This window comes from Electrona antarctica, assembly GCF_951216825.1.
Source record: "Electrona antarctica genome assembly, chromosome: 11".
In the NCBI taxonomy this organism is placed as follows: Eukaryota; Metazoa; Chordata; class Actinopteri; order Myctophiformes; family Myctophidae; genus Electrona; species Electrona antarctica.
In genome coordinates, this window is record NC_136792.1 from 20,678,590 (window position 1) to 20,693,958 (window position 15,369).

Sequence of the window (15,369 nt, forward strand, 5' to 3'; positions counted from 1 at the left end):
AAATGCATGCCATGGTGAAGGATTTTTGTTAAATGCGTTGGCATTCCATCAAGTCCCACACCAGAGGAAAAAAGGCATTTATTTTAAATAGCACTTTCTTCCATTTGTATGGCAGAGTATGGGAATACAATATACCTTGCACATTTGCCGTGATTGGAGATACTCTCCATACTACTTTAGTTTATTTAGATTGCAAAAATCCACAAATAATAGATTGGCTACACAATTGAGGAAAAAGCACAATAATGTCTACAAAGTAATTCCTCCGCTCTTGAGAAATGTGTTCACCAGGTAGTGGGGCCAAAAACAGCTTACACAGCATACTGTCATATCACAATCAATATTTATATTATCAAACTATAATTCACTCAATGTCTGAATGTCTGAATGAATCAATGTATGAATGTCTGAAACACTGTCATAGCTCCTCCTTGCCTGCACGGTGCACCAATAGCTCTGACTTTTCACACAGGCATTGACCATAATATTACGGAGGACTTCACAAAGCCCTTTTTTCGATTTAACAAATTATTAATTAATAATTACTTAATTAGTGAATTAAAATGTCCTCATCTACTTACATGGGAAAACGCGCAACCTCACACACACCCCCACACCCTATCGACACCTGCATCACAGGCGACCGTTCTCGGTGTTACCCCACTGTCATGCTTCCTCTGCTACAGCTGCAACACAACAAACAGTGGCCTATACAATTTTGCACCTGGCCTCGCGCTACGACTGCGGACACACTGTGTCCCCTATTTCTTCTGCTGTACTCGCCACTCAGTGGACTGGACTGTTAACATTCCACCACGGCGAACACGCACAGGTTCATTTGGTTACACTCCCAACGTTAAATTACTGTGTACTTTTTATATCTGTTGTATCACATCGACAATATTCCACCACTCGAGGGAGGGGGAACACAGCTACAGCTGGAGCGAAAGGATTTTTTTTCTACTTCTTTTATAACCAACGCGCGCGACCACAGTGAAGCGCATGAAGCAACTGGAAACATATTATATATCTTCAGCTTTGAACGCACCTTCAGTTCCCAAGCCTCTAGCCTGGCTATAGCCACACTGATAAGTAACATGAATTCACTTTCGCTTCCTCCCCGACATGATAGCGACAACTTTGCAATGTTTGCAAATTACTTCAAACCAAACACAGGTGAAACAGCACAGGCATTGTGGTGGGGGGCAAGTGGCACCTGAAAGCCTGGTGACGCGCGGTTACAGACTGTCTGAAGTAGTCAAAGCCAAGGACAATGTAACAATAGCCTACTGCACTGCATGTGATAAAAAAATAAAAAATAAATCGCCTCGATTATCTGTCTCATGACGGGTCGCGCGAGCGTCATTCAAAATCCCTATCGGCCTATAGGGTTGCGTAAACACCCACCAACGCCTGCCAGTGTTGGCTGTACTGTGCACACGCCGTCCAGGGCGCTGCTGCCATCATGTCAAAACCAACTCTAGGGCGTGTGCCGTGTGTGCGTGCGTGCGTGTCTCAGCCACACACAAGACGTATTTATGCGAGTCCCAGGAATACTCCGCAGACCACTTATAATATTAACTTTGTGCCCTTCCCAAGCTCATCCGTTAACAATTCCCTTCCAAACAATAACGTCATCTATTACATCTCATTACCCACACTGTACCTAATTTGGTGTTCATACTGTATATTAGAACGTGTAAGAACTAGTTGTATGCAATTTTTGTGTCTAGTTTCATCACTTCTGTAAATAATAAATTCATGTCAGTGCCATTTTCACTCTGCTAGATAGATGGATAATAACTAAGGTCGCCAGAAAGTAGATGTTCTGCTATATTTGCTGTAGTTTGAACGTGTGCATGGTTTGAGTTAATGTGAAGAAGCAACAAAACCTAGGAGTGTTGGAACTTACTTTCTCAGGTGTTCGTGCTCCTTCAGGAACAGCTCTGTTCTTCTGTTGTTTACCCCAGAGCCGCTCTTGTATGACCTAGGGAAGACATGTTTGATATACACAATGATTAACAAAAAAATATGATTGCAAAAATAAAAAAATAAAATGTTATGTTGCAGGCGCCCAGCATCAAGCCTTGGCGGTTGTCCAGAACCGCCGAAACGACTGAAATGCTCATATATAGGCATCTATGGACATCCAGTTGTCCAACAAATCTTTATACCAGTTTCTTATTTCTCATACAAATCCGGGTGTGGTATGCAATCACAACTTGCATTGTTCCCGAGCTCAATCGTTTGTATGTCAAAGTCCCAAAAGCTTCCAGACCAAGGTCTTGGATTATTTTTTGTCCCATGGAACAACTAAGATGTCTTGTTTGTTTTTTAAACTTTACACCATTATATCCATCTCCAAAATGTTCAAAACTTCAGAATGTGATGAAGTGCTTATTAGAACAGAGCTGTGCTCCGCCCCCTACCCACTCAATCCATCATCTTTCCATGCTGGGTTGGCTAGGCTCTATTAGCTGGTCTGACCGTAAAAATAGTAAATAGACTGCATTTATAAAGTGCTTTTCTAGTCTTCCAACCACTCAAAGTGCTTTACAATGTATGCCACACATACACACATTCACATACCGACAATGGGGGCAATCTTGCAAAGCAAAAGTTTGATTAATCGCTTATCCATCCTTAAGAATAGAAGGCAATTATTTCATTCAGAATTCTAAAACCATCCAACCCTCTTTGTTCCTTATTCTCTCTTGCTCCAGCAACCTCCCTCACACTAAAGCATTTAGACCAGCATAAATAATAAATACGAGCTGCATAAGGGATGTCTGTGTCTGTCTCCCCTGATCTAAGGGGTTGAATGAGTACAAAAACTAAAAGAAATCAATCAATCAGCAGCAAGAATCAATCAGTCTGAAAAACACGTGAAGCTACATGAATGTGCACTTATTTATAAATAAAAAAAAGTAATAATGAACGGCTACAGAACGAGCAGTCGGGAATGTCTAATAAATAATGAATAGTACACTGTTCCTCGGCATCTCTCTACTACCATTACATTATGAATGTGACATTGCATTGATTACATACGAATATTCATGTCTCCATGCAATTTTATGGGTGGCAGAAAATAAGACAGTGTGCTCTACAGTACATACAGTATGTCTGAGCCATCAGCCACTGAGGCAGTAATTGCACATCTGCTCATACAGTACATCTACTCTCCTCCTGCTGGATGCAACGCTTTACACTCAGCATCCTTAGCAGCTGCTTCCTCATATACCCTTCTGGGATTCTGACCATTTAACACAGCCCCACCCTCCTGTTCCACTAGAGAGAGAGAAAGGGAGGAGGAGAAAAGAGCGATGAATCGTTCAAATGACACAGCATACAAATACTCATATACCAACCCCATCAACAACAATCTACCCCACACAACCATCCCAACCGAATCAAAAACAATCATGGTAAATAATATTTAGTAGTTAAACAGGCGGCCAGAGAGTATTGTTGGCACTTCTATTGTTTGAGGGAGGTTTATTCAAAAGGGCACCAATGTAAATCACAGACTAGCTGTCATTATCCTTCTGACATTTAGAATCACAGTACTGGCAGCTGTAGTTCTGAGCTCAGTGCCGGTTTTTAGGCAGCTGCTGTTGCTGTAGTCAAGCAGGCAGTAGCATTGGACAATAGTATGTGTATGGGTGCTTTACCAAAAGGAAAACTGAATCCCAGAGAACAATGCTGCCCTCTAGCTACCTCAGTTAACAGTATCACTGCAGCATGGGCAATTGGGCATGTAGTACCCAAGTCGAGTAGCATACCATACATGCCAAACGTAAACATAAATCTGCTGAGTAAAAAGCAAATAATAATGTTCCATAACGTTTTAACAATATCTCAGGTGTTAGGTCCAAGGCCAAACATAAATTATTGAACGAAACTCAAGCCCAGTCGGTACAGACAGGTTTCATTGACTTCAAAGCATGCAGTGATGGGCTGGCTGACTGCCAGTCCAAAGACAATACTGCACCAAACTCTAAACCTGTAGTGTGGCATCAATTCATTGGAGGAATTCAATCACAGATTATCCAGATTATAAATGGACTCCGAGGGTCTATTAGAATTTTTGTTTTTGCAGTGTAGGAAAGACAAAGAATCATGCAGGTTTCTAGGGCGCATATTGGCCCTTAAAAACAAATGGAACATATGCTATTAATCAAGAATTACATTGTTGTGGCAATAGAGGAAGTACGTGGGCTTACAATTAACTTTAGTTTAATACTATTACTGTCTACCCGCCACTTATTGAAAGCATTCTTACATCTACATCGCAGCTCTGCCTCCTCCTACTCTGAAGTTAAACCCCGGCTCATTAGCAGGAATGCTCTTGGTTGTAGTTTTACCCCGGTGCCAGCCATGTTTCAAGACATACAGTACAATACTGATTTTTTAAAGTGGTGCAAACCACTTCCTTAAGTGAGTATGTGTGTGGGTGCCTGCCTGCCTGGCTGGCTGCCTGGGTATGTCTGAGCACGAAAACAACATGGTTGTTTTTCACCACCTGTGCGCAACCTAACACACACAAACACACACGCACATATTAACCGTTAATATGGTGATTTCAGGTGTGCCAGTACAGTACAGTGACAGTACAGTACAGTACAGTACAGTACAGTACAGGGTACAGTAGAGGGACCCCCACACGGTAACTCTGTCATTTCTCAACCGTTTCGGACGCGGGACGGCTCGCTGGAATCGGGCCGGCACCCTGGGTACGTTCATGTGGGTCTGGAACTCCCCCCCCCCGGGGACCCCCACACGGAGTTGCACCACTTACTTCACACAGGTGTGATTTTTTATTGTGGACAGATGTTTGTGTGTTTTGGATTTACTAACCCAAAGTAAAGTCCTAATGCTCTAAACACAAGCAGCTACATTGATGATGGTGCAACAGATCAAGCCTTTGAAAAATCTACTAATGTCAAGCACTCTAGTCAGGTGTTCAAGCAGTGGCAGTGTTCACATTCCTTTCTTTGACTTACGGAATATCTGATCTGGAAATAGTTTTATACTTTGTACAGTGTGAATATTCATCAGTCCTCTCCTCTATACCATGACCACAACACCTGTGAGCTTAGGGGCTCTCGTTAGGCCACTTGCTCATTAGTCATCATTATGCAGATGGTAGCGTCAGTAACACTGGCTTATTGCTATGCATTAGACTCACCATCGCTGGGCCTATTTGTAGAGTCAGTAGTGGCTCCTTGACAATATGAATTATTGAACACTACTATAGTACATGCAGTGCTTGGTTCAATATTATACAGAGGTCAGTGAAGGTATTTAATGTGGTCCCTCCCTGGTCATTCATTCAGTAATGTATAAAGTGAAGATTTTGTTTTTGTTCATAATTTTATTTTGTTTTATTTTTGAAAAACATACTTGGTATTTGGTATTTGTGTGATATGAGGACAGTGGAATTAAAAACAGTATCAGTGGTCATTGGAGGAGGCTTCAATTCTAAAATTAATTAATTCATGTAATTTACCTTTCATAGCAATGTATCTCTGTGAGAATGGTACTGAATGGTACTGAAGAATAGTATTATATAACAGTATTATGTACAGGGCAAGCACATGGAGCCAGAAAATGACATGACTCTGTTCTTGACCACCACTATAGCCAAGAAAAGACAGACATGGACCACCTGCATGTAATCATGCCATGGACCTGGATCTCATGGACCATCTCAAAAAGGGAAAGTGTCATCATTATTAGGAAATGTGGCGATTTAATGGCATGTGTTTGCTCACTCATAAGTGTTACAAATCAATATAGTGTGAGTTCATATGAGTTTAATATGGAAGGTTGGCTAAAATAAGAGGAATAGATCAGTGGTTGGTTCTCAACCTTTTTTGAGCTCTGGACCACTAGAGGGCCACCCCAACCCACCCAGCTCTGGACCACTAGAGGGCCACCCCAACCCACCTCCACTAATCTGAGCTCTGGACCACTAGAGGGCCACCCCAACCCACCCAGCTCTGGACCACTAGAGGGCCACCCCAACCCACCCAGCTCTGGACCACTAGAGGGCCACCCCAACCCACCCAGCTCTGGACCACTAGAGGGCCACCCCAACCCACCCAGCTCTGGACCACTAGAGGGCCACCCCAACCCACCCAGCTCTGGACCACTAGAGGGCCACCCCAACCCACCCAGCTCTGGACCACTAGAGGGCCACCCCAACCCACCCAGCTCTGGACCACTAGAGGGCCACCCCAACCCACCTCAACTAATCTGGACCACTAGAGGGCCACCCCAACCCACCTCAACTAATCTTAGCTAACATATCCCCACCCAACACAACACTGGACCACTAGAGGGCCACCCCAACCCACCTCAACTAATCTTAGCTCACATATCCCCACCCAACACAACACTGGACCACTAGAGGGCCACCCCAACCCACCTCAACTAATCTTAGCTCACATATCCCCACCCAACACAACACTGACTCCCCAGCTCTGGACCACTAGAGGGCCACCCCAACCCACCTCAACTAATCTTAGCTCACATATCCCCACCCAACACAACACTGGACCACTAGAGGGCCACCCCAACCCACCTCAACTAATCTGGACCACTAGAGGGCCACCCCAACCCACCTCAACTAATCTTAGCTAACATATCCCCACCCAACACAACACTGGACCACTAGAGGGCCACCCCAACCCACCTCAACTAATCTTAGCTCACATATCCCCACCCAACACAACACTGGACCACTAGAGGGCCACCCCAACCCACCTCAACTAATCTTAGCTCACATATCCCCACCCAACACAACACTGACTCCCCAGCTCTGGACCACTAGAGGGCCACCCCAACCCACCTCAACTAATCTTAGCTCACATACCCCCACTCAACACAACACTGACTCCCCAGCGTCCCTGCCTGGTTCACAATCAGTTGAAAACCCCCGTTATTCAGTATACCCTCAAAACAATACTGCACAATTGCAACAGTCCTTGGTGGCATAAACATAGACGCTTCTACGGCTCTGGGGCGTATGCTCTCAAGTGAGGGCAAGCTTCCGTGTTGGTGCCTAGGAAAGTAATGAAAGGAAGGGACGTGAGTCACATGACTGGATGCCGGGGACTTGCCGGGGACTTGCACCTCAGTGCGATTCATGTCGCTCCAATGAATTGCAGCGGCGAATGAGGCACAGGGTCATACCGTTCTAGGTCTATGAGCATAAACATTTCCGTTTTCCGGGTCGGTTTCCCATAGCTTCGTTTTATTGGCTGATCAGAAGATTTTAACTGGAAACACATGATACCTTCATTATGTATTTCCGGTTCAAAGATCTGCTGCTGAGCCAATCAAATGAAGCTATGGTGAAACTGAACAGGAAACAGGTTTGCCACCTTCTGGAAGAAGGTGTATTTAAATATCATTAAATACAGTGTTACACATTTCTCAAATCCACTGTATTGTAACACTGTATTTAATGATATTTCATTAATTGATCTAATGACCATGTTGTGTTGGTTCCACCCACTGACTAGTAACGTGACCCGTGGATGTCTATTTAAGTGGGTGGATCACTGACATCTTGAGTTTGACCAGATGAAGAGCCTTGGCTCGAAACGTCGTCAATAAATGTATCTTTTGGAGCATATGAGTGTGCGGGTTCCCTTCTCTTTTCATATGTCACTTTTTGAACCCAGCACCTCCACAAAGTGATGTGCGTATTTTACTATAGGTTCTCTATTGTTGCACTAGCAACTCCTACAGGTTAGTCAGTCGGGGCTCCTCTTCAGCAGGGAGCAGGATCCGGAGGGATATTGAGTTCCTCAGAACATGTTATAACCTCCCAGTGAAACTCTCACTATCAAGTGAAAAGAAGCAGCTGGCGACCCCCATGTGTGTAAAGTTGAAGTATAGCCATGGTTATGCTGTATGTGTACGTCCTGAATAATCAAACAAAATGCTTTTTTCAAGGACTTATGCAGCTCCAACCAAGTTCAAAAAGAGTTGTACAAACTCAGACAAAGTGTAGATTTAGCCTCCATTCATCTGTTGGGGTACAATACAAATGCTTTGCCAGATTAACTGGTATTTTATATATATTGTTCAGTAGGTACTGTAGGTTTTAACCTATTAATCCCTTTGTTTTACACTAGCCATTATATGAATTAATTCTAGTAACAGAAAGTTAGCTTTAGAGCGCATGGCTATGAATGGACCCTGTCGCTGCCTGGTAACCTCCACTGATGGCTTGGGCAGGGTATAGAGACAACAGACAACCATGTGTCTCCTCATATACGCATGGATCGACAGCCACTTCTTTTCAGTGAGGAGTTTAACCCAGAATGTGGAATTACATCTATTCAATCTTCCACTATGAGTGGTTCACTGGAGTGGAGGACTTAGGACCATAGAACCTAGGTGACGGGCTGACAGCTTGAGCCAATGGCAGACTATCTGCATACAAGAAGGGAAGTGGAGAATCAATATTCAATAGGGAGCCTGCAGTGGTCTTCCTTGCGCACACGGCTGTGTCTTAAGAATCAATAAGCCATTAAAAACAGACAAGAGTCATGGTCCATGGAAATCCCAAACTCATTTCAATGCCCTTACTCATAGCTGAGTCAATGTGAGGACAGAACCATCTTTCTAGCACAGGGTCAAAGAGGCCATGAATCTTCTCCATTTTAATGGCCATTTCTAGGAGCAGTGCCAGGAGGAAGGGTCACGGTTCAATAATTCTTCTAGGAAATAAATAAAATGAACAGTAGCTGCCCTAAAAGCACAAAAAACAAGCTAACGCTCATCAATGTCATCTTTTTAGTGATTAGTGTGTAACTTCAGGAACGCTCGCGCAAAGATACCACCTTCACTACAGTCACACTTGTTAATTTCTCTTGACAGGCCACAATAAGTCAAGACACTTTCTCTTCATGTGTGGATGGTGCTGAAAATCCTCTTCTTCAGAAAAAGATCAAATGAATAATTTGTTTATAGACAAACTTTTAATAAGGTTAGTTAATATAACACTCCAAGTGAGTTGTGCTATGATAAACAACAATTATCTTTTCATTAACCTGAAATAGGAAATGATAATGAAACCATCATGCTAAGTTACTGACCAAAATTTAAAGCATTTATAAACAAGGCCTTTAACCCATTTTGGGCGGGAACCCCTTTTGGTGTTTTAAACATTATGTTATAATTTAGCTATTGAAAAATAGCAGATCTACAAGCTCATAGCGCGCCACCGAGTGGCGCGCTATGAGCTTGTAGGTCTGCTATTTTTGAAAAATCGTGAAAATATTTATTTCAGAAAACTGGAGGATTTAGAAGATTTTTTTAAAGTTTTGAGGTCAGGCCTAAATGGGTTGCATTTCACTCTCTGCAGTGATTACAAAATATTGGAACATTCATGTTCGAATTTGGTATATTAATTTGTGGTAAGGGCTGAAGTAATAGGCTGCACGGACTGTACGTGTATGCACAGGTACTCACTCAATGTCTTTTCTGACGGATCCTAGTAGGTCTTCCCTTTCTCGGATGGCCAAGAAGTTGCCTTTGGTTTTGTGGAATTCGTGAGTATAGTCCTAGGGTAGAAATGAGGAATTTTATTTTCAGATATTTATAATATTCACTCTCCTTGCACACCTTCAAACAAACTTCTCTCTTGATTGATGTTAGCGACTGACCAAGATACGGCTACTACAGTATGCAGACATGACTTTTGTTATTCATTCTCATTTCTCATTTTATTTCTATTGATCAAAATGTAAAGAATGTAATTAAGATGGCATGTTATTTAGACACAAGTGAAATGCATGTTGGGAGGGACACAGATTAATGGATGGGTCACAGTTTTCGGTGCAACATTCCCCTTGCCTTCTCCACCGCACCTCCCCTTTTGGAATTGGAGCGTTCTCGCTGTTCCCCCTGGCAGGCAGCAGAGCCACACAGGGAAAACCTCTCTAGGAGTACTACAGAATACAGATACAGTGTTTGACAACTTTGCACGATTGCATTACTTTGCATGATCGAACGTCACTCGATATAACTTCAAACCAAACGTGGGTGAAACAGCGCAGGCATCGTGGGGGGTGCGTGGCAGACAGACAGCTGAAAGCCTGGTGACGTGCGGTTACAGATGTTCTGTCTGAAGTAGTCAAAGCCAAGGAGAATGTTACAATAGGCTACTACACCGAATGTGATCAAATTAACAGCAGGATAACATCGGATCGATTATCTGTCTATCAGCAACCATGGGTTGCGTGTGCGTGCGTCATTCAAAAACACTGCCCCCACCTGTCAGTGTTGTCTACTCTAGACTGTACCGTGTGTACACTGTGCAGTGCACACACTGTCCAGGGCACTGCTGCCGTGTCTAAACACACTCTGGGGCGTGTGCCATGTGTGTGTGCGTGTCTCACACACACACAGAGACGTATTTATGTGAGTCCCAGGAATACACAGACCCCCCCACCCCCAGGGAATGCTCTGCAGACCACTTGCCTAATAATATTAACTTTGTGCCCTTCCCAAGCACATCCGTTAACAATTCCCCCCCCCAATCAATAATGTGATCTATTACATCGCATTACCCACTATACCTAATTTGGTGTTCATATATTAGAACGGGTAAGGACTAGAATATCTAATTTACTTTTATACCACTTAAATGGTATAAAAGATCCATTTCTCCAGATGGGGTAAATTGTCGATCGAGTCATTTGGAGTGAAAATCGTCCGATTTGGTTGCTTGATCGGAGCACCTCTAGGTGCTATGTTAATTGTTTACCTAGTCTCCTCTAGTTTCAGTATCTGCTAAAGGCCTAAACTGTAAATCATTGTATTTGACAGGAACCAACTTTAGTCTTCAACTTGTAACAGGGAATCCCGGGTGCAGGGAGTGAAAGAAAGGGAAGGGGCTGTGAAAGGAAATGCGACAGACCTGTAAGATGTCTCTGTGTCTCTGGAGCGTGTGCATGAGAGCGGCGTTGAGAGATGCCGCGCCAGGGGTGCTGGTATACTCTGCCATCTTGTCGTTAACTGCAGAGAGCTGTGGAAGAAAAGGGGAAATGATGAAAACTATTTAAAACCAGGAGGGAAGCAATCAGATAAGAAACACAGACCCATACAGAAGCTTAGACACAACAACTCATGCATGCCAAGACCGAACAATGGCATAGCTATACGATTTAAAAAACACACATACACACAACATGATTCTACTTGCAGAAACAATCCAGACATCTCAAGTAGAGCTGGTCAGTGTGACTTAAACGCTTTACTATAGGCTATACTGTTGTAAAATGCTGTTATTTCAACATCCAACTTCAAGAAAAAGTTAAAATAACACTTAATGCAAACAAGTGCAAATGTGTTGTATATAATTGTCTTATTTTGTATTTTATTTTGTTACTTAATTGATCTATATTTCTCATGTAATTGTTATTTTATAGAATATAGAGATTAAAATACAGTTGATGTAATGAATGTTTTTTTTTAGATACTTTTCTGTGTCTGACCCGAGTTAGATTCGACTTTGTCTTGGCTAAAAGCTATCTAACAATATACCTAAACATGCATGCAAGCTCAGAGGTTGCCTGTCCTCCTTAATTTCACTGTCACGTTGAAGTAGCCTAAGTAAGTACTGTAAGTATCCTAAATTCAATAGTAATATGCTTGGTAAAAGCATTTGTAGACGGTTCTCAGAATACTACACAGCAATAGTCTTACTTTGGCCAACAGTTGTTCAATCTCTACTGACATGGTGTCAAACATCCTGTCCTGGGTGGAGTTGTTCAGCAAGGGGGTAGTGTCTGACCTGGAGGAGATAAAATAATGTAAGAGTGAAGATTAAAAAGTTGAGGTGGTGATGGCAAATTGAAAAGCTAAACTTTAAATGAGAATGCAAAAAGTTGCAACCATGTCAGGTACAACAAATATGCAAATAAACATGAAATGTTCTGGATATTGTACTGGAGCCTCAATTAGGGTTATGCTGCATTCACACTAGCAGCAACAAAGCGACAAAGTCATAGACAAGAAAGACAGGTTATGAAGATACAAACTGACGACTAACACAAGCTACAAAAGTAACAAAAAACATTGAGCTGGCTTTTTTTCCATGCACTGTGGCTGTGGGACTTTGGGATAGAGAATGTCAAGTGACAGAAGAATAACAGAGTTATACAGAATAATAAAGTTTGACAGTGTTGAGTGTTCCTGAAGGTCTTGAATTATAAGATTATATAATTTATAACAATAGAAACAATACACAACCAAAGCAGTGTGTGATGACTGACTGTTTTTGTTACATCGCTGCACAGCTAACGTTCAATTCTGTTGCATGACAGTGACGCCACTTACGTATGTGTCCTTGGTATCTTATAACTAGCCTCTAATTAATCTTTTCAACCAGCGCAGAGTTCACCATCACAACATTATTATTTTCTTTCCGCCTGCGTTACTGAAACTAGCAGGATGAGTGACATGATATGATCGATTCTATACCATAATATAAATAGCAATCCAATTCTGTGTTTTGGTACGGATGGGTTTCACACCCGATACGTATTATTATAATACCCGAGCACACATGAATCGTACTCCAGACAACCTCTTCCAAGCATACCGAAGAAGAGATCACTGGATTCCGTTCCCAAGTACGGTAGTACGGTACACACAGTGGCACTGTTCACAGTACGGTACACACAGTGGAACTGTTCACAGTACGGTACACACAGTGGCACTGTTCACAGTAAACGCAACATCTGGCAAGTGTGTGAATTCGCTCTCAATCTCTTTTGGTAATAGAACATGTGAAATGGTTAGGATTCTGTTTCTTTTTTATACTGAAGTGATACAGCGTTCAGGAATATTTAAGTCTTTAGTGTCTGTGCATGAATCCCAAAATAAGCACACAGCCACTTACAATCGGCGACAATTCGACTTACAAATGTGTGCACACGCGTGTGTTTGTGTGTATTCCACGGACACTAGCAAAACAAAGCCATTGCACCATTTCCATTTATTACAAAATCAAATAAAAAAAACTCAAATCAATTCATAAAGCCTTGCGTTAATTTAGGAAATTGTTCCAGGACACACAACAAGATCAAAATGTAATCCAGTAATATTCGCAGTGTGGTTTTAAACCAGGCCTTACGTTTCTCCTCGTCGTCCATCCCTGGAGCTGCTGTAGCTGGTGCAGAGTTTACTGAAAGAGACCAGCTTCAGGTCCAGCTCATTCTCCAACTGCCTGGCCTGCTTCCGCAGATCTGGGACAAACGCACACAAGCAACTTTTACCAATGCCAAATACCAATACCAAATATTCAACTTTTACCAACTAATGCCATATACCAATACAAACATACAGGAAACGACTGATTGACAACAGCCTCAGCGTTGAATTTAGACACGCAATGCATTTGTTCATGTTTTCTGATTGGTTTAGGTGAGCATGTTTACAGGAAAAGAACATGATAAATGCCTATATGCATCCATTTGAAAACAACTATTATTTAAATTCTGGCAAAAACCAGTAAAGTGTTGTAGTGAATGTGGAAAGCCAGGAGTCCATCCAGGACATATTAGTTAGTGTTTTAGAGATATTTCTCGGGACTCGGGACACCAGCTTAAGTTGAAGAACACTGCCCCCCCCCTCCCCCTCCCAGTGAGCTGTGGCGTTCCACAGGGCCTTTACTGTTCCTATATGTAAATGTAAACGACATGACATTAGCTTGTGACTGCAACTTGTTCCTGTTTGCGGATGACTCGGCACTGCTGGTCTCGGACAGGAACAAAATGCAGGTTGAAAAGGCTACTTGGTAGAATCTGCACCTGGCTCGCTGATAAACTATCATTACACCTGGGAAAAACGGAATCCATTCTCTTTGGATCAAATAGTAATCTCAGCAAGGCCGGCTTCTATTTTTTGTGTCCAGTATCACTATGCCTAACCTGACTCCGCCAGATGGTGGCAGTAGTGAGTTCCTCCTCCTGCCTCCATCTGGACTCTCTCGGGCAGAGACGATGTACCCCGAACCAGTGGATTTTGGACAGATCAGCGGCAGCTAGAGACGGGATCAAGGCGATACTGATGACGTATTGAAGCTGTGACACAGCGCACATGTAAACACAACCTAACAAGACTACAACTCGGAAATTATTATGGAGATATACGTTTTTTCCCCACTGGTTTGGGTTCATCGTTTCTGCTTGAGAGAGACCAGATTGAGGTAGGTCAAACTTTCAGATGCTGTTTTTCTCCCAGTGTGGAGGAAGAATGATTAGGATTTGTATTGTATTCTCTCACTCTTGAAATATATAATCCATTGGTTTCTGTTACTGTTGCAATACTGTTGCACTTTGAAGTATAAATGTCTCCTAGGGTGCACCTCACTAGCCAACACACAAGAGGAGGCTGAATGGACTGAAACCAGCGCTCCCCAAAACAGGTTTGGAGATCTGTTGGGAATTGATTACATGAAACAGTCACCCAGCACCCAGTTTGTAAACAAATAATTGGTCTATAATGCAACAATCTGGTGGAGTCAGGTTACACTATGCCAGCAGCAGGACAAACCCATAGTTCCATGTGACAGAGGGGTCAAAGTTGAACAAAAGTTGCTCTATATGGTAGAAATAGATCAGCAATACAAATTACGCTAGTTTTGTGGATTAATTTATTTTAATGGCCGTGTCCCCCAGTGTCCCCCACCAAAATGACCAAAACTACTTAAGTTAATATTCAGCAAAACCAGACCAGAACTCCCGCCAAGGGACCCAGGCAATCAATTAATACCTTTGCAACCACTATATTAATGGCAAGTATTTCCTACAGCTTTATGTCCAAAAATCTGACACTTTAAGGAGAAGTCCTTAAGGCTATGGACCAGAGCTGCATAATCTTAACTCTTACTAGCATAGTTCCTGTGACTTATATTAGCCGGGGAGCCACAGGCCCAAAAGCTCAATGGTTAAGGATTAACCTGTGATGTCATGAGTCATGACATGACTCGCCCGGAGAGAAAGACGTCCGTGTGCATCTCTTGAAAAAGTGGAGATAATTGACTAAATACACGTTTTGTACCAGAACTTTCACATGGATATAAAACTAGAGGACCATATTTCACTCCACGTCTTTGGAATTATTTAATGGGTGAGTACAAACGGAGCATTTATCACATTTAGGCCGCACATAATTCAATTCAACCAGGAACAGTAGGAAGGGATCTATGCCTATGATACATGAAAATGTACGTAAGTTAATTAAATGACCACAGGCATTCTAGGTCTAATACCTACCTAGGTTCCATCCTGGAGGCAAATCTTTCCTGTGATAAAATGGCCACCCCCACCAATGTAAACA

At 42.6% G+C, this 15,369-nt stretch overlaps 2 protein-coding genes across 3 annotated transcripts in view; one reads left to right on the top strand and one right to left on the bottom strand.

Moving 5' to 3' along the window:
* Positions 1-15,369, top strand: part of abhd15a (abhydrolase domain containing 15a) — a 374,815-nt gene that overhangs the window by 175,289 nt on the left and 184,157 nt on the right. The gene's annotated exons all lie outside the window — the stretch shown is intronic.
* Positions 1-15,369, bottom strand: part of gosr1 (golgi SNAP receptor complex member 1) — a 44,548-nt gene that overhangs the window by 27,444 nt on the left and 1,735 nt on the right. Inside the window, exons 2-7 of one of the 2 annotated variants that reach the window (XM_079513923.1) lie at positions 13,959-14,071; positions 13,163-13,274; positions 11,731-11,818; positions 10,943-11,050; positions 9,493-9,584; positions 1,913-1,987 (exon numbers count right to left, since the gene is read on the bottom strand). In XM_079513923.1, the coding sequence (XP_079370049.1) occupies positions 1,913-1,987; positions 9,493-9,584; positions 10,943-11,050; positions 11,731-11,818; positions 13,163-13,274; positions 13,959-14,007 (524 nt within the window). In that variant the 5' untranslated portion in view covers positions 14,008-14,071. The remainder of the gene's footprint in view (positions 1-1,912; positions 1,988-9,492; positions 9,585-10,942; positions 11,051-11,730; positions 11,819-13,162; positions 13,275-13,958; positions 14,072-15,369) is intronic. The other variant, XM_079513924.1, reaches the window with a different exon arrangement.